Source organism: Corylus avellana, chromosome 9 (genome assembly GCF_965113065.1).
Source record: "Corylus avellana chromosome 9, dhCorAvel1.hap1.2, whole genome shotgun sequence".
Taxonomy (NCBI): Eukaryota; Viridiplantae; Streptophyta; class Magnoliopsida; order Fagales; family Betulaceae; genus Corylus; species Corylus avellana.
Window position 1 is genome coordinate 20,807,472 of NC_142498.1, and position 27,132 is coordinate 20,834,603.

The following is a 27,132-nucleotide window of genomic DNA, read 5'->3' on the forward strand; positions in this document are numbered from 1 at the left end:
AAGTGCAGTGCAGTTGTTCTGAGCTGACAGTGTGATATTTAAAAGGGTGGGTAGCAGAGAAGTACAACAATTGCCTCTGCTACATTGTAGCAGCAGTAGTAGTGGATCAGAAGCTCAGAGCTTCTCTCCAACTCTAGTCCCCACACACATTTCGCCGTTTAGGAGCTGCATTTTCAAATTTCCCTCCGCACTGTTGGAGAGAGAAGGAAGACATGGAAACTCGCTCGGTTTCCAAGCTCCTAATCTTGCTCTTCACGGCCTTGTTTCTTGGTTCTGAGCTGATCCAGTGCAGTGTCACGTACGATAAGAAGGCCATCATCATCAATGGGCAAAGGAGAATCCTCATCTCCGGCTCCATTCACTATCCCAGAAGCACTCCTGAAGTACGTAATCTTTTCTTTGATTTTCATCTAAAAAAGGTGGTTAATTTGTGGATATTTGTGACATTTCGATGTTTTTGTGAAATGGGTTTTGTTGTAGATGTGGGAGGACCTTATTATGAAGGCCAAAAATGGAGGCTTGGATGTCATAGACACCTATGTGTTTTGGAATGCTCATGAACCTTCTCCTGGCCATGTATTATTTTTGATCTGCAGCACCGTTTACTTCAATTTTCTTTTGGTTCCTTGCTTCTCTTTTACACTTATTTCGTAGTTCTAAGCTTAATTTTTCCTTTTTCTGGAAACTGTTTTTTTTTTTAGTATAATTTTGAGGGGAGGTACGATCTGGTGCGATTCATCAAGACAGTGCAGAAAGTAGGGCTCTATGCTCATCTCCGCATTGGACCGTATGTTTGTGCAGAGTGGAACTTCGGGTACCTATTAACTTCCACACATTTTTTTTTTGATAGATCTACATGTCTTATGCTTTTTGGCAGAGTAAATGCTTGGTATGAGATTTTTAAATCTTGCTTTCTATTCAGTTTGTGTGAGTGTTGGATTTGACTGTCATTCTGTATCTGGGACAGGGGATTTCCTGTTTGGTTGAAGTATGTTCCTGGTATCAGCTTCAGAACAGACAATGGGCCTTTCAAGGTTTTTTCTTCCTTTAATTTCCTTTGTTTCATGAATATTGAGGTGTTATGTGATCTTTCAATTTGAAGGGAAAAATGGAAGGAAGTAATAATTATAATGCTGACGTTGGTTTAATAGTTACACTATCAATGTTTTGTCTTGAAGGTGGCTATGCAAGGGTTCACCCAGAAGATTGTCCAGATGATGAAGAATGAAAGACTATTTGCATCACAAGGCGGTCCCATCATCCTTTCGCAGGTATTGTTTCTTGATACATCGCCTTGTAAAGTTATGGTCCTGTAAATTCTGTAGGCAGTAGCAAGTTTTGAGTTTTGGATAAATTGAGATACGCCAATAATGGATTTGGTCTTCATAAGTCATGATAGTGGATTGTTCTTGTATGAACTGATTCATGTTATATTTGTTTCCTTGTTTGCTTAGATTGAGAATGAATATGGCCCAGAGGGTAAAGGATTTGGAGCCGCTGGTCATGCATACGTAAATTGGGCTGCGAAAATGGCTGTTGGATTGAATACTGGAGTCCCGTGGGTGATGTGCAAGGAAGACGATGCTCCAGACCCCGTGGTGAGCTATCTCATTCTCTTTAAGTGATACTTAAAACTTGGCTTTAGTTTTAGATATTATAATGGTGTCAAGAACCCTTTCTTTAATTTTAAGATTCAGTTAATATTTCTTGCTTAATAGCTTTCTTTTAGCTTCATTTGGAAATTATGAGTTATATCTCTCCATATCTTGACAACAGATAAATGCATGTAACGGTTTTTATTGTGATGCTTTCTCTCCCAACAAACCTTACAAGCCTACCATGTGGACTGAGGCTTGGAGTGGCTGGTAAGCATGTATCTTCACCAGTACCTTTGAAGATGATTATATGAACGTATACTCCTCTGACTTGGCTCTCTCTCCACCATAATGATTAGGTTCACAGAGTTTGGTGGTCCACTTTACCAGCGACCAGTTCAAGATTTGGCATTTTCAGTGGCTCGCTTCATACAAAAGGGTGGCTCATATATTAATTACTACATGGTTTGTGATCTTGCATATTCAGTTATTTGTTTTAAAAAGGTCTTACTTTGCCTATCATTGAATTTGAGATCCCAGTGTATGGCTTTTGACCTCTGACAGTATCATGGAGGAACCAACTTTGGACGCACTGCTGGCGGTCCATTTGTTACTACAAGTTATGACTACGATGCTCCAATTGATGAATATGGTGAGAAAACTAAGCTCATATTCAACACAACAAAATTTCTCAAGATTTTGGGATAAATGTATTCACCATTTACATTTAGGCATGCCTAACCAGAAACTTTAAGTTATGATTCACAGATCTATGAATTTTGTAAGTGATTTGTGGAGTTCTAGAATTGCACCAAATGGAGTATTATTTTCATATTCTCCCTAAAACACAAATGTTTTCCTGCATTGAAATTCATTCTAAACCTCCAGTTGAATATATTGCCACCTCTTGCCTCCAAACCTTATGACAATTCTTCCCAATTTTATCCTGCTTTGGGTCCAATACTTAAGATCCTGATTTTGTCTCTATAAGAATAGCATTGTGGCAATTTTAGTTTTAATTTGAACTCTTAGTCACAGCTAACCACTTCACACTGTGTTTAGGTCTGATCAGGCAACCTAAATATGGTCACTTGAAGGAGCTTCATCGAGCTATTAAGCTGTGTGAACATTCTTTAGTTTCTTCAGATCCTGTTGTTACGTCATTAGGAGCCTATCAGCAGGTTAGCCTTTTCTTTATTGATCCTTGTTCTCTTAAACAATTCAAATGAAGACTAATTTTGACAATGGAATTGCTTTACTCAATTATTGCCATCTCCCAGGCTCATGTATTCTCTTCAGGACCAGGACGGTGTGCAGCTTTCCTTGCAAACTACCGAGCAAAATCTGCTGCTAGGGTGATATTCAATAACATGCACTACAATCTGCCTCCTTGGTCAATTAGCATCCTTCCTGACTGCAGAAACGTTGTATTTAACACTGCAAGGGTAAGTATTGTCCTAGTTTCATCCCAATCCATGTCCAAAGGAAAAGTAACTCATGGTCGAGTAGCTTGTTTTATGCATTGTTCTTTTGGACCATGGACTGATACAATTATCCTGTCTACAAAAAGGTGGGAGTTCAAACTTCACAGATGCAAATGTTGCCTACCGATTCCCAATTGTTCTCGTGGGAGACCTACGATGAAGATATTTCTTCTCTGGACGATCGTTCAACAATTACAGTTGGACTCTTGGAGCAAATAAATGTTACCAGAGATGCTACTGACTATCTATGGTACATGACTAGGTGAGCCTGCTAGATTGTATAATTCTTGAATGGCTATCTCCTAATTTGTTAAGCAGCAGATTAATGCGCCTCAAATTGTTCACTTTCATTACTAAAGATTGGTAGTGTAATGCAATGAGTAAGGAATCTTCTGGGAAATTGAGGATTAGATTGGGGAGGGAGGAGAAATGGAAGGTGGCTCAAACGTTGTGGGGCTTGCAGAAACCATCTTTATATTAAATTCTTCTTGAATCTTTATGGACTAATAACATAAAAACTCAATTTACTCATACACTGGAAAGAGATACATCTGGAGGGGACATGTTCTTACCCAAGATATGATCTATTTTGGATTTTTTTTTTCTTCTATTAAATTATTTGGAAAAGTTTTTGTGACTTTCTAGTTTGGATGCCATTTCAGTGTTGACATTCATCCATTGGAATCATTTCTGCGAAGAGGACAAAAGCCCACTCTTAGTGTGCAGTCAACTGGCCATGGTGTTCACATCTTCATCAATGGGCAATATTCAGGTATGTTGAATTTAACTCTCCTTAGCAATTGAGTAGAAGCCCAGCCAGAAAAGATAGGAAATGTAAAAAGTGTCTTTTGCTAGTGGATTATCGCTTGAAATTCAGTACCTCTTGAGTCTAACACCAGAAAATTTAGGTTCAATAATAGTTAACTTGTTATTATAGGGTCTGCCTTTGGAACCAGGGAGCAGAGGCAATTCACATTTACTGGACCAGTCAACCTGCATGCTGGAACAAACAAAATTGCACTACTCAGTATAGCTGTGGGATTACCGGTTAGTACCATGATTCTGTCTGAATGCAAGTCATTAAGTTTTTTCAGGTACTGACTACTAAAAATTTATGTTGAAGAACGTTGGGTTCCGTTTTGAGACATGGAAAACAGGAATCCTAGGTCCAGTTGTGCTCAATGGTCTTGACAAGGGAATGAGAGACTTATCATGGCAGAAATGGTCCTACCAGGTGAGGCAAAGCACTTATGTATACACACTCACACAAGATTATCTTATTTCTGTATGTTTCATCATGTGTCATACATCCCAAAAGTTTGTCTCACAGTATCTTCTGTACGTAGGTTGGCCTAAAAGGAGAGGCAATGAATTTGGTCTCTCCTAATGGAGCCTCATCTGTTGATTGGTCCTACCAGGTGAGGCAAAGCACTTATGTATACACACTCACACAAGATTATCTTATTTCTGTATGTTTCATCATGTGTCATACATCCCAAAAGTTTGTCTCACAGTATCTTCTGTACGTAGGTTGGCCTAAAAGGAGAGGCAATGAATTTGGTCTCTCCTAATGGAGCCTCATCTGTTGATTGGATCCGAGCATCTGTAGCTACCCAAAGCCAGCATCCTTTGACATGGTATAAGGTAGGGAAACTTTGAGAAAACAGAAGATAGAAGGAAGTCAGATATTAGTATCAAAGACAAGTTCAGGCTTTAGTGGCTAAATAGCTTGATACCTGCAGGCTTATTTCAATGCGCCTAGAAGAGATGAGCCATTGGCTTTAGACATGCGGAGTATGGGAAAGGGTCAAGTGTGGATCAATGGAAAGAGCATAGGAAGATATTGGATGGCCTATGCAAAGGGCAGTTGCAATACTTGTAGCTACTCTGGAACATTCAGGCAGGGAAAGTGCCAATTTGGTTGCGGGCAACCAACCCAAAGATGGTATTATAATGTTACTCTCTAAAAGACAAATTTAGCATAACAATTGAATTTTGAGTAATGCTATTTAGCATACTATTATACGATTGTCATACAATTTGATGATGTGCCAGTAAAAATCAGTCTTTAGTGATCAACACTTGTATAAAAGAAAAAGAAAAAAAAAATCAATGACTGATTTTTATTGTCACATTATTTCAATTGTACGACAGTCGTAGAGCAATCTACCAAATAGTATTACTCTTAAATTTTTAGATGTTCCATCAAATATGGCAATTGAGGCAAAAGGCAAGCTGAGCTTGGTTTATCAACATTCCATCACTTATCTCACATTATGTATTTTTTAGGTATCATGTTCCAAGGTCCTGGTTAATGCCAACAAGAAATTTGTTGGTAGTTTTTGAGGAACTTGGTGGTGATGTATCAAAGATTTCTCTTGTTCGGAGATCGGTGACTAGTGTTTGTGCTGAAGAATATGAGAACCGCCCGACCATTGCGAACTTTAGTGTTGAGGGCCATGGTGAATCAAATATACTTCAGCAGTCCAAGGTTCATCTGCAGTGTGCAGCAGGGCAGTCAATATCAACTATTAAGTTTGCAAGTTTCGGAACTCCTTCCGGAACTTGTGGAAGTTTCCAAAAGGGAACTTGCCATGCACCAAACTCTCTTGAAGTTGCAGAGAAGGCACCTACTCAACTACAAACTTGCAAATGTAGATTTCAACTGTTAAAACTATTATATTAACTTCTCTTTTACATTACATGTTTCACAGAACTGCATTGGGCGGGAGAGCTGCTTGGTTACCATATCAAACACCAACTTTGGGATGGATCCATGTCCTAACATGTTGAAGCGATTATCAGTTGAAGCTACTTGTTCTTCTGCGGGTACAACCACCGAAAACAATTCGAGGAAATGAAACACTGTAAAAGGAGGTAGAAACTTTCGGATGTGATTATCATTAGCTGCATATGATGGCATGGTATGACGCAAGTGATGAAAAGAAAGAAGGGGTAATATTGCAGGCAAAGAACTTTCAGCATCATCAATAGATTGCTCCTTTAGAACCTGTAGTTAAGGGTATCTCGTCTAGGCAATTACAATGTTTTCCTATCCTGGAAAATATGCTTCTGCAAGTGATTTCTGGTGGATGGCAAGTGGTCTTGCTTGAAGGGGTTGAGCTCCAAAAATGATTTAATATAAAAATGACTGAAGGGCTAAAGAGAGAACTAGTTATTAGGAAAGTATGTGCTTGAAGAGTGATAATTGTGTAAAGACTTGTGCTTCCCTTGAACTGAAGCTACATTCTAAGTTATTGTCATTGTTTTTCACTTAATGGGTGAAACTAATTTATCATCTTTACATGATTCGTAGTGCTCTAGTATCCAAAAACTGGTGAACACTTTCTTCTTCCTGTTAACAAAAGATTCCCTTTTTATTTGCTCCTCCCCGCTTCAATGGAAAGTGGGAAAATTGCTCATTTTACCCGTAGCTTCTCTACAACTACCTCTCACCCAACATGGTCTCTTAAACTAGTCCTATTAGAATATTAACTAAATGAGTAAACTCTTAATTTCTTACCAGTTTAATTTTTTAGGACAATAAATAATTTAATATAATATTTTAGCGGTCCGAGAGTTTGAACATATATGTGCAGTGGAGTCTTAAAATGAAAAGTGGGAAAATTGCTCATTTCACCGGTAGCTTCTCTACAACTACCTTTCACCCAACATGGTCTCTTAAATTAGTTCTGGTAGAATATTAAGTAAATGAGTAAACTCTTAATTTCTTACCAGTTTAATTTTTTAGGACAATAAATAATTTAATATAATATTTTAGCGGTCCGAGAGTTTGAACATACATGTGAAGCGGAATCTTAAAATATTAATTAAAGTAATTAACTTCTATTAATCTAATATTTCTAAACATTTGGATCTAAAACGTTTCCTTGCTTGCTTTCAAGCCGCATAGAGCCACATCAAGTATGTTTTCTAATGGATTATATTAGAAGAAAAAATGTATGTTTTCTAAAATACAATTTACCCCTCCAAAGTATCATTATTTGGCATTTTAGCCACCAAAATTTCAGCAGTGACACTCAAACCCAACAAACTACTAAATTGTAACAATTTAACCCACAAAATTTTTCGGTTTGGACGGAACGTAAGTCAACTTTTTATCTCCTCTAACAATGACTTGGGATGAAAAGTGAAAAAAGAAGGGGGCAATCATGATGCACTTCCAGTTTATGAGAAATAAGCAATTCTACATTTCAGTGTTAGAGGACCCAAGAGATCTCAGCTCCAATGGTGACATTTTCCTGCCAATTAGGGCAAAATGAAATTAAAGGGAGTTGAGATTGATTTTATGAATGACATAATTGGATCATGGCTTCTAGGTCTAAGCTAGCCAAAAGAGGTCTAAATGGATAGGAATCCCTATCAATTTGGTTATCTGAATTACTAACAATTCGGACAACAAATATAAGAGAACTATTATAAGATCCACTTGCCCAAACAAATTTTGGATTATTCACCCATTTGTTTGCACAGAAAAGCCCTATAAAAACTCTCTCGCATTTACTACTCATATTGTTAGAATTTCGGACAACAAATTGCTTAAAATATGAATCTGAACGACATGCTTCTACTGCTAGATCTTTGTCATAACAACTGTTTAAGGTAGGGTGTTCAACCATTATATTTATATCTAGCTACTCATTTGAAGTCCCAACCAACAGCTTAAGATACGAACATTGCACCAAAAGCATTTTATATTATTTCAAATATAGGAAAGGGTAACATGTAGCTCTGCAGACATGCACATATGAGCTACGCACAGATACTACATATCTTCCACAAGACCCATAAATACACACTGTTCGTCCAAGACGAACTAGAAATTAGCATTGAGGTTCATATATCCTCTACATTACAAATCAAGCAGCAGCAGTACTGGCATGCTTTGCTATAGTAAGATGCAACTCCTCTTTCTTTGCACCCACAACCTTGTCCACTAATTTGCCTTCTTTGAGGAACAAAAAGGTTGGCATGGCCTCCACAGCCCATTCCTCAGCCACAGTCTGCAGATAACAATTATAAACATAAGTTGGATTTTGTTGAACTACAAAGGAAATTCATGCCATTTAATGAGATGATCCTAATATAATGTAGAATTTTGATAAATTACTACTCATAAAAAAAGCTTAAGCTAATAGCAAGGGGTGACTTCTAACACTCCCCTCAATGAGGGGGACCTAGCAAGTGGAATTTTAACTATGGTAAACTGAACTTGTGGGTTATATAACTTATCCAAAAGCCTAAGCTATAAAAAAATTGAGAAATTAATCACTTGAATATTATTCTAATACATTTAACCAAATCATATTGGGTTTAATGATTTGAGACAGGTTAGGACTAGATTTGCTTACCTTCAATTCATCCACATCAACCTTCAGGAATGTGACATTGGGCATCTTCTTAGCAAACTCTGCCAGAATTGGGGCCATGAAACGGCATGGTCCACACCATGAAGCCGTGAAATCCACCACCACCTATCAAAGCAGCTTTCTTTGTTAGGGCATCGAAAGATTTCAAGAGATTCTAAATAGAACGAAAGCAAAAAACAAATGCATTGATTCCAAACATTTAGGGCTGAAACAACAAAAGCAAATCAGACAAAACCAATATTAACCACATCCATTGTTTAGTTTGAGCAGATATTATATTTGTAATAAAGCAACAATTAAGGGAGATTCCAAAAAAACAAATCATTTCAGTGGCTCTCACTTGTCTCTGAAACCCTAATAGAGCTGCATATGCTTTTCTAAACAAAGACTAAAACTTCTTGAGCCAATCCAAGAACCAAACCAACCCCAACAAGACCCTTATATTCAAATCACGTAATAATCACTCCCAATGCCTTGAAAACCCAAAATCTAGAAGAAGAAAAACAAATGGAGTATGAAAAGAAAATAACATACCAAAAAAAGAATAAATTGTGGTTAAACATACCAGTTTCTTGGACTCGTTTTCCCGCTGGAGATGATTGTTCCAAGCTTCAACGGTGTGGCAGCTAATCACTTGTCCCTCTTCCGCCATTTTCTCTCTGATTCCTTTCTTTCTTTCCAAGCTGTGATTTGATATTTGCTCGATGGATAAACGTACCCTGGGCTGTATATATATAGAGCTGACCTCAACTCTGCATTTACCATAAAGTCATCCATTTGAAGCTGAATTGCTAAAGTGCCATTTTTCTGAATGTGAACGCCGCGTATCGATCATGTGACGTGCGTGCCTATGTCATTGGCTTGCAATTCTGTATGAATGGCAGGCGATGGAACGCGCGCGTTGACGCGAAAATTTGAGACAACGGGAAAGTTTATCTAGAATGTTCTAATCGCCACCGACCAATCTTGTAGCTCTTTTATTTCCTCCGATCTTCCAAAGATAATATATATATATGTGTGTGTGTGTGTGTGATGCTAAATAGTTTCAGCTTTTTTTTTTTTAATTAAAATATTAAAAAAAATAAATTTGCTGGCGTGATCAGCAATTTATTTTTTAATTAAAATGTTTTAAAAAAAATTTTGTTGTTTATGCACGCCAGTGTGCTGTGCTGTGAATCATTATTATTATTATATATATATATATATATATAAAATAAATAAGCTTTTAAAGAAAAAATTGAAGAGATGGACCGATGGTGATTCAACTAGCATCCTCAAAGTCAAAAGTCAAAAGGCTACTAATTAAAAGTCTAATGGATTTGCGGGCACGTTTCGTAGGGTCTGTTTGCAATTGCGTTTGACAGGCCTAAAAGTTCTTTTGACATTCAAAAAGTCCATTTAAAAAAAAGGTATTCGTTTGGTAAAAAAATTAAAAGCGCTTTTAAAGGTTCAAAAAGCTTAAAAATTGATAAAACGCACTTTTAGCAAAAGCTTAAAAATAAAGCTTTTCTTACCAAAAAAAATAAAACTTTTACCCAAAAACTATTTTTGACTTAAAAGTTCTATTTCTCAAACAGGCTCGTAAAGAACAACAATATTGGTTTAGTTTGTGGATGTATTTTTAATGGGTGCTTTTTGTTTTTGTATAGAAAATACCTTTTGGTGTGATATAAAGGTAACATTTATTTTTTTGTTTTTAAAAATATTTTGTGTTTAAATTATTTGTTAACATTTTTATTTTAAAAAGGAAAAGCAAAAGTCATGAAACAAAAATTTTAATCACTTTTTAAAATGTTAAAACTCTAAACACTTGCCAGCTTGCCTGAAGTGAGTATTGCTTTATACATTCTGTTATTTGTACTTTATTTGTTCTATGGAAAGAGAGAGCCTGATAATAGAGTCTACGACTACGGTTGCCGAAAATAAAGTTGACTTTAACTTATTATCATCTTTTAGAGGTGAAATGAGGTGGTCTCTTTTTAACCATTGGATTTTTTAATTTTTTTTTAAAAATAATTAATAGATGAGTGAAAGAACTACAAGTCTACAACAACAAACAATACAAAAGAAGAAAGTTACAGAAATCAAATCAAAGACGATAAGACCACGTTTAGGGCCTTAGCTGAGGGAGATGATCCTATGTGCCTCCTTCCTAGTAGCTAGCTCTGGGCCTGGTTTACCTTTTCGGATTACGGGCCTTCGGATGGGCCAATTATTTCTGGGCACTCACTCCAGTGGGCCAAATTCATTATATAAGTATCAAGAAGAATTTGAGAGGCTAGAGTTGAACAACCGGAAATTCCGTATAAACCCAAAACGATCCCAATAATCCCGAGTCGAAGATCTTTCTCCCTGATTGAAACATGAAAGTGATGTAGGAAACAATAGGCACCACCACGTGAAGTAAGTGCACGTGCCACATAATCTGCACCAGCTCAATCTCTCCCACGTGGGAAATCCAAAGCCACATCCAAGTATCCCCCCCCTCTCCATATTATCCACACCCGCCTCTCTCTCCCTCTCAAAACCACCAGATTTTCCAAACCGAATGCAAAAGAAAACATAATGGTAATTAACAAATCCTCCTTCTCCGCCAAACCTTTAACTCTCTCTTAAACATACGCAGAGAAAGAAAAATGGCGCTTCTTCAGCTTATTCCCTCGTCTTCCTCTTCGTCGCTCTCTCACAAGCCCACTCTAAAGGCTAACAATATTCCGTCCCCTTTAAACCCAAACCCTGTATTGTTTCTCTCTCCGAAACGCACTTCTTTGCGAAGAAAACGCAGCTCCCTGCTTCGGTGCTCGGCCTCGTCTTTCTCTGAGAAGCACCATACGAATCCACCGAAGTCGAACGATGTGGTGGAGCTCCCGCTCTTTCCTCTCCCGCTCGTGCTCTTCCCTGGCGCGATCCTCCCGCTCCAGATCTTCGAGCTCCGATACCGGATGATGATGCACACGCTGCTCCAGACCGATCTCCGGTTCGGCGTTATTTACTCCGACGCCGTTTCTGGCACCACGGAGGTCGGTTGCGTCGGGGAGGTGGTGAAGCACGAGCGCCTCGTGGACGACCGGTTCTTCCTCATCTGCAAGGGCCAGGAACGGTTCCGAGTGACCAATCTGGTTCGGACCAAGCCCTACCTGGTCGCCGAGGTGACGTGGCTGGAGGACCGGCCGTCTGGCGACGGGGAAGAGGATCTGGAGGCGTTGGCGAGCGAGGTGGAGGGGCACATGAAGGACGTGATTAGGCTCTCGAACCGGCTCGGTGGTAAGCCGGAGAAGGAGGCACAGGACCTTCGCCGGAACCTCTTTCCGACGCCGTTTTCGTTCTTCGTTGGGAGCACCTTCGAGGGCGCGCCGAGAGAGCAGCAGGCGCTGCTGGAGTTGGAGGACACGGCGGCGAGGCTTAAGAGGGAGAAGGAGACCTTGCGGAACACGCTCAATTACTTGACGGCCGCCTCGGCCGTCAAGGATGTGTTTCCGTCTTCGTGATGCTCGGAGGTACTGTACTGATCGATTACTCTTAAGCTGTTGAAATTGCGTATTTTTGTACACCGTGTTTAAGGATTTTAGCGAAAGTTGTAAATTTTGATGTGTAATTGGAATTTTAGTTTTTTGTTTAGTTATTACTTATTAGATAGTTCCATACTGAAAGGTTTTATATATGGTTTAGGGTTTAAATTTGGTAACGTGGTGTTTGGTTCTCTTCTTCTGCTTTGAAATTACAGTGGAGGTACACCACTTTAATGGCCACGGTAATTTAGGTGCATTTGAGCTTATTAGGAAGTTTCTTTTCAGTAAAGTTCTTCGTCTAGCTTGTCAATAGGAAACTGAAACTCAGAGATTTGAGAGAACTTTGTTGTGAGGTTGGACCATAATGGTTATTCAGTCTGTTGTGGTTAAGAACAGAGTAATAGTAATCTCACAGAATGCACGAACAATTATAGGTTCATGCAAGGCTAATTTCACCTGGTATTTGATTTATTCATATATGCAAACATGACATGGCCATCATTACCTCATTACCTAAACCCTAAAAAAGGAACCAGAAAGGAGGGAAATAAAACACTCTGTAAGTTCTTTGATTTCTTCTGGATTGTTATAATCAACAATCAAGTAATATTGGTGATCAAGTGAATGAGTTCTTAGATGTTGAAATTGTTGTATACTTCTAGTTCTAGTTAGGTGCGTCTGCTGTATACCTCATATGTACTTGGGTTGCGTTTTTCGCTTTTTAATGGTATTTTGATGACTATATATATAAAGATGTCGCAATTGTAGGCACTGCTAAACACCAATAAAACCTAAACTTCTACCGACTCCAGTTGGGATAGCACTCCTAGCCTAGTCTCAGGCATTAGGTGTTTGGGATGTTTTGGCTAACAGAAGATAACAAAAACAGATAAGTTAATTGGGTTTTTAACAAGTATTGCCATGGTTGGGCGTTCTTAGATGGCTTTCCATTACAGAATTGGGTTTTATTTAGCACGTTGAGTGTTTAAACACCTGGAATATATACCAGATAAATTTTAGGGTGATCATCATGCATTGGAAAATTTTAAGTTGAGATAAAAAGGAATCCATTGGTATTGGTGGAAAAGGGCTTAGATTGGGGGACAAATGCTAACCTCCATTTTTAGATGCATGTTTTTCCTATGAAATTACATCAGCTCAATCAAATTTTTCTTTCTTATTGCATTTCTGAACAAACTCGATTTATCTCACACTATGATATCCATGATTCTAAACTGAACTTATACAAGAAGTTCTGATCCAGTGTGCTGAACAATAGTTAAAGGCGGGAAACTAGATTCTCTATTGAAGATTGGATGAAAAGGATGATATGTGTTTCTTCAACAAGTCAGATTGGAGGGGTTTTGTATCTTGATGATTGGTGTGACAGATTTTTTTGTTCAATAGCTAGTTTCTGGGAAATCAAAAGGTCCAAGTTGCATTTTTGATGGCCTGTATAGCCTGTTGTCCTTAAAAAAGAATATAACAAGAACGAGCATTTCATGTTTTTCATTGTTTGCATTTGGCTATATATATTGGTTAAAGCAGCTGCTATCTATCAGAAAATTGTTTCATACATTTGATTGCTCTTTGTGGTTCCATGGAGCTTGGAATTTCATATTTGTACTGTGTTTGATGGTACCTACTGCTCAGTGGAAATTGAATATCCCAATGTTCTATGCCCTATGGGTTTGAAGTTGTGGAGATCTCAACATTTCGGCCATAAAAGGGCAGAAAGAAGCTGTTATGCTGCTTTTCGAACCATTTACAGCATTCAGTAGGCTAAGCTCTCCGGTGGAAAGGTCAGGGGCTCATGGTAGGCTAAGCTCTCTGCTTGCTTGGATAGACCTACAGCTACAAATTGACATCCGGGGTTGTATAGCCAACTCACTGCACAAAAAATATTTGCCATTTCTTCTTTAGGACGCGTGTTTTGTGACTTTTGTTGCATAGCCAACTCACTGCACAAAAATATTTGTTAGGACGTGTGTTTTGTGACTTTTGAAATCCAAATGGGCGTTGTAAGCCTTCATATTATCGTTTGTAGACTTCACCGAATAGCAAATTCATGGCATGGGACGACGTGTTTATTAATGAGAACGTAAACCACACTTTTATCCCACCCTAACGGTGTCAATCAACCAGAAGGGGTAAATTCACTTGGTCAGAGACTACGTCTTATAAACTAAAAGTCACTTGTTTGAATTTTCCTTCTTCTTCTACCTGATTGGACGTAAAAAAAAAAAAAAAAAAAATTGCAAGAGTTGATTTTCGCTACTACATCAAGATTTATTGCAATTATATAATTGTCTACTAAATAAGCTTACTCATTTGCCAATATAACAACAGGAATGAAACTTATATACTCACATATTCTTGATTTTTGCTAAAATTCACTAAATATTGAAGCATCACCGGATGCAACTCAGAATTCAAAACATATTAACAAACAATAAAAATTAGCATAGCAAATGGAAGCAAAACTATAAAATTAGCATCACTCCAAAACTCGAAACCAACAAGAAAGTTTTAAATTCGGACCATCTCGTGGCATGAGAACACCGATGATCCCTCTTTGTAGGGTGTGGCAAGGCGTGCTCCGCATCCATCTTTAATTGGCTAAACTATTTATCCTAAAATAGATATCAATTTAACAGACTGAATCAAAAGGTTTTTACTACTCAATTTGCAAAGCTTTATCCTTTAGCTTGCTCACGCAAGGTTTAACCTAAAAAAGGAGCAGAGCTGTGATACAAAAGGACAGACATGGCAACAGGGCCGTTACAATTTGCTGCTTCGAAACTGGAAACGTTTAAAAGGCAAAAATATTATCTTGTGATGGGGCTTTAATCTTCAAAACGTTTGGTTCGCAAAAAAAAAAAAAAAAAAAAAATCTCTTCAAAACGTTTGAGGTCGCACAACACATTACTCTAGAATAATTGCTACAAGATACTTTTTTTTTTCTTTTTTTTTTTGTGCAGATATAAACTCTTATGATGGGGCTTCAATCTTCCATGAATTCATCCATACAGAGCATACCACATCAGTCTACACCAAATTTTGGCACTAATGAATCGGTCAATTTCAATAATTGAAAACAATTGGCTTCATGTGTACACAATGCCATATCTTTGCAAGCAGATAAGAGCTCATGGTCCTTGTGTGGTGAAACATATAACTTATACTACAACACTATGGCAAGAAAAAAATGACTCACTCGTAAAGACTGAAGAGCTTTACAGAATCCAAGCCTCAATAAAGGAGCTCCAACTGCCTGACTTCCCAGATGTGGGTCTGCTCTTAAGTGCTTCCTTTCTTGTAATGTTCCCATTTTGCTGCAAGCATTTGGTAATTTATTAGTCTAGAATGAAAAATCAAGTAATCCTTTAGTTGTTTATACCATAAAGTTTAAAATGTAATTTTGTTTTTTTGAGAAGTAATCCAAATTCATTAAGAAGGGCAAGAGCACAACTCAAGTATACAAGAAAAATACTTAATTAGAAACATATGTGATTAAAGAAGTTGATACAAACCTTGAAGCATTGGTTCCTTTTTGTATCACAAACGGGATAATCATTTGGACAACAATGAAGGTGGTCTTTACAGCACACAGCAGAATTCAAATCACAACATTTCCATGAAATGCAAATTCCGAAGAGGCGCTTTGCACAACAGCAGGTTTCTCCTTCTCCACAGAAAGTAAAAAGATCACATCTAGTTGGACCTGGGGGAGGTGGGGGAGGAGGATTTGGGCTAGTTTTGGTTGGATATGAAGCTAACATGTTGATACCACAGAGCCCTTGTGAATTGCCGCCGTTACGCAGCATGTGAATATAGCCGTCCATTCCCCAACCTGTTCCCCATGAATTCTTGGTAATCCAATAGTCAACTCCATTTTCTGAACCATACCCTACAATCAATACAGCATGATCCAAAGAAGTTGAACACGGGCCCGTGAAAATCCCCTATCACACAAATGAAATTGAAAACTTATCATAACAATGGTTAAGAAATCAAATGTAGCTGAGATTGAAGATTAGTACCAACCTTTGAATACAACTGAAATGCTCTCTCACTTCCACATATACCTACACTCACAGGTTGCACTGCCACAGCTTGTAGTAGCTGTTTCTCATTATTTGGTGGCACATCAGTGTAACCATCAATCGTCACAACACGCCTTTTTAACTGCAATATAGAAAATATTAGGAAGGTCAGAAGGAAAATTTCATCACAGCAACAGAAAGGAAAGAAAGACGAAACTCATAAGCAACATGGGAGAAGAGGATATAATTGTGTTCAAGTGAAAGAGAAGAAGAAACAAACGAAATTATTACCCTTTCCTTATTGCAGGACCTGTCCCGACCTTGATAAGGGTAATCTTCCTCAGTGTCAATGCCATGGTTATCTATCACAAATTGATATGCATAGTCCATGAGCCCACCTTCGCAGCCACTATTGTAAGATTGGTCACAATCAACTAACTCCTGTTCGGAGAGGCTGACAAGAGACCCTGTGACAACCTTATTAATACCTTCAATAGCTCCAGTAGCAGAGAATGACCAACAAGCACCTATATGACAAAGCAACTAGATTAATTACTGAATCACATCAAAACATATACTACACATGATTAAAAAATATCAAAATTATATTGATAGTAATATAACAACAAACTTAAACATTAAGAAGCAATTACTACCGAAACTTGATGATTTTGCAATGATTTTCAAATCTGTTGTATACCAGCTAGCTGAGCCAAACTGGTAATTAGCACAATTAATGAAGCAGACAACAACAAAGCAAGAAAACCATACAATAACTATTTGCCAACCAGAATTCAGAAGCCATAGAAAATGTTTGTCAAGGTAGTGGGCACGCTATTGCTAAGTACCATAAGTATAGCCCATATAGCTAATTCAGTTCATCTGATGCAGATATCATAAAGATGACGGATGAAGATGAGTGGTAGCCCTCCCAGCAGTGGTATGAGGAGGTTCTTATAATTTTTATTTTCTTCTTATAATTAAAAAAAAAAAAAATCAAAAGCCTGAATATTTAAATCATTATAATCAAACAAAGCATCAAACTTTCAAGTCAAAATACCAACAAGAGAATGGTCTAACATAGATATCACAGCTAACAACTAAAACCCACAAAATCTTCAATTCGTAGGCTTTAGAATTTCCCATAAAGTGCTTAGATTTATAACTAAAATCTCAATACAAGCACACTCATACCACAACTCCCTTGATCTTTGACATTGGTCACTGCTCCTTTCTTCCTCCAATCCAACTCCGAAGGAATCTCACGAACAACACCATGCTCCCGAAGCGGCCGCCCCCGATGGAAATTCCTACCGGCAGCTGAGAACCCCAGGCGAGAGGCCCTGAACTCGTGGTGGGTGAGATCAGCAAAGGCATTGAGAGAGAGGGTATAAGAAGAATTGCCCATATCATTGTGCTGCTTAACGAAGTTGTAGTTGTCCTCGAACACTCTGATCCTGTGGAGCCTTTCAGCTTCAGAAGAGTAAGTTTTGCCATGTTCTTTGCACCACGTTTCGAACAGTTGGGAGGTGTGTGAAGGAGAAGAGAAAGCGAGGTGTGGAGAAAGTAGAAGAATGAAGAGGAAGGAACACGGAAAGTTCATTTTGTTTTTTTGGTCCAACTTTCTGTATGAATGGGAGAGAGAGGCTGCAAATGTGGAGAGCCAAAGAGGTTGTGAAACTTGGCTTTCTTTAGTAAACAATTGAAACTAGGCTTTTCACGCACCCCCTAGAAGAGGGGGTTTATTGCAAATTTTTGATAGCTTGGGGATATTGACGTAATCTTCAATTTGGAGATATTTCAAATTGGGTGCTAGTTTAAGGTTATATGTACTTTCTTTTTTTTCAAGATAAAAATATTAATAAATAACCGGCACATAAAATACAAAAATGATTTTCAGATTTATTATGTCATGTTAAAATACTTTTTCCAACTATAAACAAAAAAAAATCTACAAAAACATTAATAAATAGAGCCAATAAATTTCTTTCTCTTAACAAGTGTCATTTAACATTTTTGAATTAGGGTCTTATCTAATTCATTTGAATCAAAAAATATTTAGAGTATTTTTGTCTTATCAAAAAATAAAAAGACAAAAATATCCATTTATTATAATTAACTGGATATTCTTCCGTTCATTTGAACTAGAGAGGATCTTGTTCAAATATTTTTTAGTTTTTAAAAATTAATGTTTGGGTTTTTAGATTAGTAAAATGACAATAAATGACTGTTAAAATATTAAAGAAAACATATAAGAGATGGATCCGACTTATATGCTGTTATTTTAATAACAGTATGTATACTATAGTTTATGTAACGATTAAGATTAAATCTCAAAGTGATATTTAGCATTTATTATACTAGGTTGAAGAAAATTTTCTCCAAACTAGTTTGAAGCAAATGCCTTTATTTTATTCAAAAAGGTAGAACGCAAAACACACTCACGTACGGAGCTAGGATCTCATTTTTGTAGGGGTAAAATGCTAGACTAGTAATTTATCAATTGTATTTTTAAGCAATAACTTAATTGGTTGGACGCTACTGTCTCATGAGACAGAAGTCATTAAACACACTTAAGCAATTATTTTGGAGTTATTTTCCTTGTATCTAATATATTTTTTAATTTACCTCCAAAAAAATCTCTTAAATTTACTAAGGTCTCCGACTCTCTATGGACTATAGTATCTATTAAACTATTAGTATCTTTACTTTATATTTAAAATACATATTTACATATTTTAATAGTTTTCATGTTACTATCTAATCAATTGATATAATCCAATTCTTTTTAACTGTTTTTTCTTTGAAGGACACATATTTTACAAAGAGAGAGAGACTTTGAGAGAGTGAGAGTTTGAGAGAGACAGAAAGTTCGAGAGAGAAGGGAAAGAAACAGTGGGGGGGAAAGTGAGAAAAGGAGAGCGAAAGCACGAAAGAGAGAGGCTGAGAGAGAGAGAGAGAGAGAGAGAAAGTGAGAGAAACAGAGGAGAAACAGTTTGAGAAAAAGGGAGGGCAGGATCGTTAGATTCTCTCAGCCTCTCTTCTCATCCCAACTGTGGATCGTTAGATTCTCATGATTACCCGCCAACTTCATTTCAAAATCCTCAGCTTAGTATTACCCAAGCAACGGTCAAATCGCCTAATAAACTTTGGCTCACTCAATCATGGATACCACCTGTTCGGCCAAATTTCCCACCCAAACGCTGCCTTCACTAACCGTTCCATGCTCGACTGTTTGCGTAGAAACCTTCCCTTTCAAGCACTTGACGTCTTCAAGGAGCAGCTTCAATTGGGTTTTGTCGACAATGTTGATAAAGTTACTGTGGCGCTCGCGCTCAAGGCTTGTTGTGGAGACCAAAAACCCGGGTGCCAAATCCACGGGTTCGCTGTTTCCTCTGGTTTTGTTTCGTACATTACGGTTTCGAATTCTTTGATGAATATGTATTGTAAATCTGGAGAGTTTGAAAAGGCTTCATGTATCTTTGAGAACCTTACTGATCCGGATATTGTTTCTTGGAATACCGTGCTTTCGGGATTCCAAAAGAGTGAGGACGCATTGAGTTTTGTTCTTCGGATGAATTTGAACGGGATTGTTTTTGATCCTGTGACTTATACTACAGGTCTTGCATTTTGTTCAGACGATGAAGGTTTTCTCTTCGGATTGCAATTGCATTCTCTTGCAATGAAATTTGGATTCTATTATGAAGTTTTTGTTGGGAATGCACTTATATCGATGTATTCAAGATGCAAACGATTAGTGGAAGCTAGGAGAGTGTTTGATGAAATGCCAAATCGGGATTTGGTCTCGTGGAATGCAATGCTATCAGGGTACACTCAGGAGGGAGATCACGGGTTTGAGGCAATTTTGGCATTCATTGAAATGGTGAGAGAAGGCATGAAACTTGACCATGTCTCATTTACTAGTGCAGTTTCGGCCTGTGGTCACGAAAGAACATTAGAGCTTGGGAGACAGATTCATGGTTTAATTATAAAAACAGCATATGGGAAACATGTTTCGGTCTGTAATGTTCTGATCTCGATGTATTCAAAGTGTGAGATTGTTGAAGATGCCAAATTGGTCTTTCATATCATGAATGATCGCAATGTAGTCTCTTGGACTACGATGATTTCTGTAAATGAAGAAGATGCTGTGTCTCTTTTTAACGAGATGAGATTGGATGGTATATACCCAAATGAGGTTACATTTGTCGGACTAATCCATGCCATATCAATCAGGAATTTGGGAGAAGAAGGTCAAATGATTCATGGGTTTTGTATGAAGACTAACTTTTTGTCTGACCCAAATGTTTGCAATAGCTTCATTACCATGTATGCTAAGTTTGAGACCATGCAAGCCTCACTGAAGATCTTTGAGGAGCTTAACTGCAGAGAAATCATATCTTGGAATGCTTTAATTTCTGGGTATGCTCAGAATGGGATGTCTCAAGAAGCTCTGTACACGTTCCTTTCAGCAATCACAGAGTCCAAGCCAAACCAATATACCTTTGGTAGTGTCTTGAGTGCAATTGGGGCTGCTGAGGATATTTCTTTAAAACATGGCCAGCGATGCCACTCCTATTTAATAAAATCTGGACTTTGCACTGATCCAATTGTGTCAGGTGCTCTCCTTGACATGTATGGAAAGCGTGGGAGCATTTGGGAGTCTCAAAAAGTTTTCAGTGAGACGCCCCAAAAAACTCAATTTTCATGGACAGCAATAATTTCTGCCTATGCTAGGCATGGAGACTATGAATCAGTGTTAAAATTATTCAAGGAGATGGAGAGGGAAGGGTCAAGACCTGACTCAATCACTTTCCTTTCTGTTCTAACCGCATGCAGTAGAAAGGGGATGGTTGATATGGGCCGTCAGCTATTCGAGTCTATGGTTAAAGAATATCAAATTGAACTGTCCTCAGAGCATTATTCTTGTATGGTGGATATGTTGGGCCGTGCAGGACGGTTGGAGGAGGCAGAGGACTTGGTGGGTCGGATTCCAGGACAGCCAGGATTGTCTGTGTTTCAAAGCTTGCTTGGGGCTTGTAGGATACATGGGAATGTCGAGATGGGTGAGAGGATTGCTGATGCTTTGATGGAGATGGAGCCAATGGGGTCAGGTTCATATGTGTTGATGTCCAACTTATATGCTGAGAAGGGGCAATGGGAAAAGGTAGCAAAAATTAGGAAAGGGATGAGAGAAAGAGGGGTGAAGAAGGAAATAGGGTTTAGTTGGGTGGATAGTACTAGTGATGCTGGTGGTTCCTTGTACTTGCATGGCTTCTCATCAGGTGACATGTCCCACCCACAAGCTGAGGGGATATGTAGGATGGCAGAATGCCTAGGATTAGAAATGAAATTTTTGAGAGAGCGAGCGAGAGGGAGGGAAAGAGACCATCTGCAAGATAACCTCGTAGAAGAAGGGCACCACAAGGTGCCCTTCAATATTGAGGGCTAATTTACATATAATTTTTTGAATCAAATTCATGATTGTATTTCTCATATTTTCGGAAAAATGAGGCTTTATTTAAGCAGGTATTTTGGAGCCCCTCCTACACACACACACCTGTTGGATGCACCATCCAGTACTGGTTCCAGAGAGGCATTTAATAATGGGTAAAATACATTGTTAGCGTTCGCACAGCATAGTTTTGAATTGTAGGATGATAATAGCAGGAAGAAGGGATACAGGTTTCATAGTTTTGAATTATAAGATGATAGCAGGTTTTGGGTGGAAACATCCATAGAGGAAATTTGTAGATCAGATTAAGCATTCCATGACCATGTTTCTATGAGGTGCTAGTTTTGGGGGTGTCTCTTCTTGCCACTGCTTTTGACTTGTAAAGATTTATTGGGAGGAAAAAATTGCAGAGCAAGAGTTGGCTAATATTATACATGGATGTTCATGTTGGGTGCATTTGTGCTTTTAAGTCACAAATGTTCTATTTTACGCGAGAGATATGTACCACTCTCACGTTAATTTGTAAAAAAATTATAATAAAAGTGTTATGTTTTAAAATCACTCAATTTATTTACACTTTACTTACTAATGATTTTTTAAAAAATAATACAATACTTTTTATTTTATTTTATTTTTATTTTATTTTTTTATTATTATTTTTTTAATTTTGTAGCTCTATGATTGCTGATGGCACAAATCATGCTTAACACAAAATATCACCTAGGTTTGTACAAGTGGTTGCTATTATTGCCTAAGGCAATTATTAGATTTTAATAACTACAATTGCTACAACGTTTAGACAGATAGCGATTGTTAAAACCAATAATTGGCGGTTATAAACTACTTTTTATATATGAGTTTTTGGGTTTATTAATGGTGTGTTTGGGCCTATTGACATTGTTTTGTATATATAAATATATATAAGGATAAACGGTTAGCGGTTACTAATCGCCTTCACCTACTCCTAAAACTACTAACCGTCTCATTATAAGCTATTGAAGGTTATTTCCAAACACCTTCAAAATGATTATATGATTAAACAATTAACGATTGGCAATTATTGGACGGTTATAATCGATCGCTTATACACTCCTCGCATACCCACTACTACAATTGACTGGTTATTTCCATGTAGCTCTTTTGGTGGTTAGACTGGCTGCTCTTCATTGATCATCGAATGTGACTCTTTGGTTATAGTCTTAGCCATTAACAACCCTCATCTTTTTTCTAATTGGAACACTGAATTGGTTTTAGCTGATATCCAGCATTAGCTGCTCTCCATTCCAGAATGAAGAGCTTTGAAAATTTTTAGATGTGTTAACTTTGGTTCACATCATGTAGCTAGATGGGCTGCTTCTCACCATACGTGAATGGAGAGCTTTGAAAATTTATAGATGTGCTAACTTTGGTTCACATCATGTAGTTAGATGGACCGCTTCTTAGTTCTCACCATATGTATGGAAGTATTCACACTTCTTTTATTTATTCTCTTTGTATTAGGAGTGGCAATGACCCTTCTCGTTAATTTTTATTTTTTATTTTAATTATTATTATTATTTTTTATTTCCCTTATTTGAATTAAAAAAAATAAAAAATAAAATTTCAAAGCCAAGATTGCGACCGAACTAACGATACTATGCAAGTTATCTATTCTCTCTGTCTCTCTCTCTCCCTCTTTTTCTGATCCGAGTGCCTAGCTAGACTCGTCAGAGAGTCTCGGACATTGAAACGCCGCCAAGGTTTCTCTCACCCTTAAGGCACTCTTTGGGATACAAAACCAAAGGCCCAAAACCTTTACTTTTCCTTTCGTCGTGTTTTTAGTTCGACCATGGACGTTGATCCCCGCCACTACGAGCACGTTGTAAGTTTCTGATGCCCCTTTCGTTCAATCTCTTGGAATTTGTGTTTAAGCATGTGGGGAGGTTTTTATTTTGTAATCGTACAGAGAGAGAGAGAGTATTTCTATGCAAAATTAGATTACTTATACTGTGATAATTGCCTCAGTTTCATCGCATTGCTTATGATGTTGACTCTTTTCTAGTTAATCATCGGAATCCCATTTTAATGTTTTCTTGTTCGGTTTTTTTTTTTGGTTCTTATTGTACAATGGGTTGGATAGGACGAGGATTTTGTTTGCGAAGGTTTACCTTGTAATTAACATTATCAGAGGTTTTCCCAGACCCAATTTACACAACACACCCGGGCCTTATATTTTGGTGGAAAACATGGATCCTTATATCTGCAAGCATATATATGAGTCCACGTATTGATTGCTATATATAATTTGGAAAGTGGCGTGAGCAAGTATTCGAGGCGTAGTGCTTTCACTTCTGGGTGTTGGGTTCTTCCTGTAAATGTCTGATCTGATCTTTGGGCTTATATGACACTAGGACATGCATATTGCTGATCACAACTTTGGCTCATAACTTTATGTTGGAACACAATCTTGTGTGTGAAAATATTCATACTTGGTACCGGATGTGGTTCCTATGGAATATGTAGCCTTTGCTTTGCGTATTTGTTTTGTATAAGACTCGAAGTTTAGTGTAATATTACTGATGATGCAATTGTAAAGATACTTACCAGCGTGTCATATTTTCTGTTTAAGGAAACTAAACCTACATGTTATATGGGCAGTGGTAAACTTCATGCCTGTAGATTTGGATTATCTACAGTCACTGCATAAGCCTTTTCTATATGTGGGATCCTCCTTAAATGTGGACTCACAATCCAACAGATGCTTTTGAAGTGAACTGGACATCTCCAATTACTGGAGAGGATCTATACTATTGTTGTCTCAAGGTCTTCCATTAGTTTCCTTTCTAGTATTATAATTTTATCTTCTTATGCATATTTTTTTCCTTCAGACGATGAAAATCCACTATGAAAATCATCATTGTGTTGTTTCTTTAGTACTGTCCCTCTATGGGCATATCTTTCAAAATTTTAGTGACTTTTTCTTGACGTTGACAGGCTATCAATGACGATGACGTCCGCAACGTTGTTCTATCATATCTTGTTCACAATTGCTTTAATGAAACCGTAGATTCATTTGTTGCTTGCACTGGGATGAAGCAGCCTGCTGATTATCTTGAGGACATGGAGAAAAGAAAAAGTAAGTGAAATTACTATTTTGGTAGGGAAAGTAGGATTCAGAGCTTTGAAGTTTCTCAAAGACAGCATTATTCAAATTGGTTACTTACACTTCCGGAGCACACACCTCTATTGTTGCATGCATCAAGCATTTACATCTTTTTACTAAATTTTCATTGTAGTTTCTATAGATGCTTATATGGGGGTAAGCATCTATATAGAAACATAAATAGAAACATTGTTTCTGGAGTGGCTGAAAATTTCTTGTAGATATCTCAGTGTGATTTGAGTGTTAAGTTATTAGGATTGCTTCATTGTTGGCTGTATGGCATGCATATTGATTTAGTGGGTTCCTACATGGAAAAAAGTCTCTCAAGTGTTGCTTGCCCGGCCAAGTAGCTGCAAATATCTGGTCATACTTTAATGTGGCTGAATGCCTTGCTGATCAATCTGCTTAAAATGTTTATATTTTTGTCATAAATTTGTGGCAACACATTCTTTGGGGGACAACTGTAGAAAAAATAAATATGGATTCTGCTGACTTGCTATACCCTTTTTCTTATTAATTTCTGTAGAGAGTAGTAATATATATTTTATTTTACGCTCTTGTACCTATTTGAGTACTTGTTTGATGATGCTTCTAATTATATCATTTTTGGTCAGGAATTTTTTGTTTTGCCCTGGAGGGAAATGCACTAAAGGCCATTGAGCTGACAAATGAGCTGGCACATGACTTGTTAGAAAAAAATGAGGACTTGCACTTTGATCTATTGAGCATTCATTTTGGTGAACTTGTCCGCTCTAGAAAATGGTAACCAGAGTAGCAATGACATTTCCAAGATGAGTTACATATTTCCTGTTTTATAAATTTTTGTTTCCTTGCCAGCACAGAAGCTTTGGAGTTTGCTATGACGAGGTTTACCACTTTTGGGAAGGTGGAAAAGTACATTGAAAAACTTGAAGTATGTTTCTCTTTGAGTCAAATTTTCTTGGCTACCTCCACAGCATTTATCTCTTTTATCGTAATGAAATACATTGTTGTTGCCATCAGGACTTTATGGCACTGCTTGCGTATGAAGAGCCAGATAAATCCCCAATGTTTCATCTGCTTGGCTTGGAGTACAGGCAGCAAGTTGCAGATAATTTGAATCGGGCAATTCTAGGTTTGTTACTTGATTTCCTATGTGCTGTCGTGCATTTTCTAAGGATGCTCATAAGATTTATGTTTTCCCTTCAAGGATCAGTTGCTGAGTATATATTATTGTCACACAATCTATAATATCAATTACTTTGATTAATTAATGTGTTTCTTGTGGCTAATGATTAATGTCAGCACACATGAACCTGCCCAGCTACACAGCAATGGAGAGGCTGATACAACAGACAACAGTAGTTAGACAATGCTTAAGTCAAGAGATTGGCAAGGTAAGATGCAGTTGATGAATTCTCTTTCTGAGGGCTCCACGTTTTTTCTAATTTCTGGTCATATAATAGCTTCTGGCATAGTTTGCCTTGTTATATCCTTGGAAACAGGAAGCGTGAAAATAAATTGGACTTTGATTTCCTAGTTTTTAAAGACTCTGCTTCTTAGGAGTGGCAGAATTGTTGACACTTGTTTCTAGTAGTAAATTCCTCGACACTTTAGGAAAAAACATTTGGTCAATATTACATATTTCTCGATTAAATAGTGGCCAGGACCATGCTCCATGAACAGGGAAGCCATTTACAGCACATGAAATGTGAATGAGCAGAAGTAATGATGGGTGAATTTACTCTTTTTGTTGTGGTTTAGCAGGATGCGCTTCCACCATTTTCCTTGAAGGATTTTCTCAAAAGCTAATAAATGGATGAATGTGTTTGAAGCATTGCCGGCCAGGGTGGTGGAGGCATATTCAGCTTGAGCTTTTGTTGCCGTGTATATGCATTATTTGGTGTAAGGTTTGGTCGTGACTAAAAAGGAGTCATCAATGCAGCTCATCTGTAAAAGAGAGCGAGTGTGCTGTCTCTTGTATTTGTTTTCCTGCGTTTAGTGAGAGGCATTCCTCTTTCTCTCGCATGCTCAAGGAGAATCATGATTGCCCTTAACTTCGTGCAAAATGGGCTTGTCTTAATTAGCAATTTAGTTTATCCACATGTGTGGCTTGTATATGTTGCCTTGCTTATTACAGACATTAGAGAATCCAGAATATTTTGTAATCTCAGGTTTTCTATTGATATCTACCCTAAGGATTTCAGTTTTGTTGCTTAATGTAAGGTTCTGGCGATATCTTGAAATAATGGATTTTTAATTTAGTCTATTAAACTAATATATTTTCTTAAAGCATGTGATTTTCATATGCATTATTTGTCCATAGAACGTGTGATTTTTACATGCATCAACTTTATTAAAAATGCATGTGAAAATCGCAAAGTTTTTCTTAAATCTAGTTTGGAAGAAAACTTTTTTCTATTGCGGATGAGATAAAAAAATGATAGAAATTTCTTCCAAACCAGTTTAGAGGAAATATTTTTCAACCCATTTAAAATAGTGACAAGTGTCTATAAAAATTTAAAATGCACA

At 37.6% G+C, this 27,132-nt stretch overlaps 6 protein-coding genes across 11 annotated transcripts; 4 read left to right on the forward strand and 2 right to left on the reverse strand.

Moving 5' to 3' along the window:
- Positions 1-6,394, forward strand: LOC132189076 (beta-galactosidase 5). Its single transcript, XM_088510480.1, has 19 exons — positions 1-383; positions 481-576; positions 702-814; positions 968-1,034; positions 1,179-1,271; positions 1,455-1,598; positions 1,777-1,865; positions 1,955-2,060; positions 2,160-2,247; positions 2,658-2,776; positions 2,876-3,040; positions 3,166-3,341; positions 3,742-3,851; positions 4,017-4,126; positions 4,203-4,313; positions 4,610-4,723; positions 4,822-5,024; positions 5,369-5,705; positions 5,794-6,394. Exons 1-19 carry the CDS (start codon positions 213-215, stop codon positions 5,938-5,940), a joined length of 2,559 nt encoding a protein of 852 aa, XP_088366606.1. The 5' UTR covers positions 1-212; the 3' UTR covers positions 5,941-6,394.
- A 1,382-nt stretch (positions 6,395-7,776) lies between these two features.
- On the reverse strand, positions 7,777-9,181 carry LOC132189763 (thioredoxin H-type). The gene is made up of 3 exons (XM_059604548.2): positions 9,035-9,181; positions 8,452-8,574; positions 7,777-8,103 (listed from the first exon to the last, which is right to left on the reverse strand). The coding sequence occupies exons 1-3, from the start codon at positions 9,119-9,121 to the stop codon at positions 7,960-7,962; spliced, it is 354 nt and encodes a 117-aa protein (XP_059460531.1). The 5' UTR covers positions 9,122-9,181; the 3' UTR covers positions 7,777-7,959.
- Positions 9,182-10,953: 1,772 nt separating this feature from the next.
- On the forward strand, positions 10,954-15,185 carry LOC132189236 (uncharacterized). 5 transcript variants are annotated; one of them, XM_059603868.2, is made up of 2 exons: positions 10,954-11,966; positions 14,960-15,185. In XM_059603868.2, exon 1 carries the CDS (start codon positions 11,106-11,108, stop codon positions 11,955-11,957), a length of 852 nt encoding a protein of 283 aa, XP_059459851.2. In that variant the 5' UTR covers positions 10,954-11,105; the 3' UTR covers positions 11,958-11,966; positions 14,960-15,185. The 5 variants fall into 5 exon arrangements, with proteins under 5 accessions (XP_059459851.2, XP_059459854.2, XP_059459852.2 ...); XM_059603871.2 differs by lacking the exon at positions 14,960-15,185 and adding an exon at positions 13,632-14,013; XM_059603869.2 differs by lacking the exon at positions 14,960-15,185 and adding an exon at positions 13,676-14,013.
- XBCP3 (xylem bark cysteine peptidase 3) lies at positions 14,978-17,678 on the reverse strand. The gene is made up of 5 exons (XM_059603866.2): positions 17,219-17,678; positions 16,316-16,551; positions 16,026-16,166; positions 15,512-15,943; positions 14,978-15,313 (listed from the first exon to the last, which is right to left on the reverse strand). The coding sequence occupies exons 1-5, from the start codon at positions 17,625-17,627 to the stop codon at positions 15,215-15,217; spliced, it is 1,317 nt and encodes a 438-aa protein (XP_059459849.2). The 5' UTR covers positions 17,628-17,678; the 3' UTR covers positions 14,978-15,214.
- A 1,199-nt stretch (positions 17,679-18,877) lies between these two features.
- LOC132191047 (pentatricopeptide repeat-containing protein At4g32430, mitochondrial) lies at positions 18,878-21,469 on the forward strand. The gene is given in 2 exon segments (XM_059606069.2): positions 18,878-21,446; positions 21,449-21,469. Coding segments are annotated over 2 exon segments (2,370 nt in total). The 5' UTR covers positions 18,878-19,097.
- A 1,648-nt stretch (positions 21,470-23,117) lies between these two features.
- LOC132189929 (LisH and RanBPM domains containing protein) lies at positions 23,118-26,820 on the forward strand. Of its 2 annotated transcripts, none has more exons than XM_059604774.1 (7): positions 23,118-23,340; positions 24,453-24,594; positions 25,236-25,383; positions 25,459-25,534; positions 25,624-25,735; positions 25,906-25,997; positions 26,365-26,820. In XM_059604774.1, the coding sequence occupies exons 1-7, from the start codon at positions 23,308-23,310 to the stop codon at positions 26,410-26,412; spliced, it is 651 nt and encodes a 216-aa protein (XP_059460757.1). In that variant the 5' UTR covers positions 23,118-23,307; the 3' UTR covers positions 26,413-26,820. The 2 variants fall into 2 exon arrangements, with proteins under 2 accessions (XP_059460757.1, XP_059460758.1); XM_059604775.1 differs by having other exon boundaries at positions 26,368-26,820.
- Positions 26,821-27,132: the final 312 nt, after the last annotated feature.

Excerpts from the sequence above, each read along its gene's own strand:
- LOC132189929 (XM_059604774.1), top strand. The coding sequence starts at position 23,308 with ATGGACGTTGATCCCCGCCACTACGAGCACGTT. Across the intron at positions 25,384-25,458 it reads CTTGTCCGCTCTAGAAAATG|CACAGAAGCTTTGGAGTTTG; the intron begins GTAACCAGAGTA and ends TTTCCTTGCCAG. Across the intron at positions 25,998-26,364 it reads TAAGTCAAGAGATTGGCAAG|CAGGATGCGCTTCCACCATT; the intron begins GTAAGATGCAGT and ends GTTGTGGTTTAG.
- LOC132189763 (XM_059604548.2), bottom strand. The coding sequence starts at position 9,121 with ATGGCGGAAGAGGGACAAGTGATTAGCTGCCACACCGTTGAAGCTTGG. Across the intron at positions 8,575-9,034 it reads AAAACGAGTCCAAGAAACTG|GTGGTGGTGGATTTCACGGC; the intron begins GTATGTTTAACC and ends CTGCTTTGATAG. Across the intron at positions 8,104-8,451 it reads TTGATGTGGATGAATTGAAG|ACTGTGGCTGAGGAATGGGC; the intron begins GTAAGCAAATCT and ends TGTTATCTGCAG.
- XBCP3 (XM_059603866.2), bottom strand. The coding sequence starts at position 17,627 with ATGAACTTTCCGTGTTCCTTCCTCTTCATTCTTCTACTTTCTCCACAC. Across the intron at positions 16,552-17,218 it reads CAAAGATCAAGGGAGTTGTG|GTGCTTGTTGGTCATTCTCT; the intron begins GTATGAGTGTGC and ends TTTGTCATATAG. Across the intron at positions 15,944-16,025 it reads CATTTCAGTTGTATTCAAAG|GGGATTTTCACGGGCCCGTG; the intron begins GTTGGTACTAAT and ends TTTGTGTGATAG.
- LOC132189076 (XM_088510480.1), top strand. The coding sequence starts at position 213 with ATGGAAACTCGCTCGGTTTCCAAGCTCCTAATCTTGCTCTTCACGGCC. Across the intron at positions 2,248-2,657 it reads TGCTCCAATTGATGAATATG|GTCTGATCAGGCAACCTAAA; the intron begins GTGAGAAAACTA and ends CACTGTGTTTAG. Across the intron at positions 3,342-3,741 it reads TATCTATGGTACATGACTAG|TGTTGACATTCATCCATTGG; the intron begins GTGAGCCTGCTA and ends ATGCCATTTCAG.
- LOC132189236 (XM_059603868.2), top strand. The coding sequence starts at position 11,106 with ATGGCGCTTCTTCAGCTTATTCCCTCGTCTTCCTCTTCGTCGCTCTCT.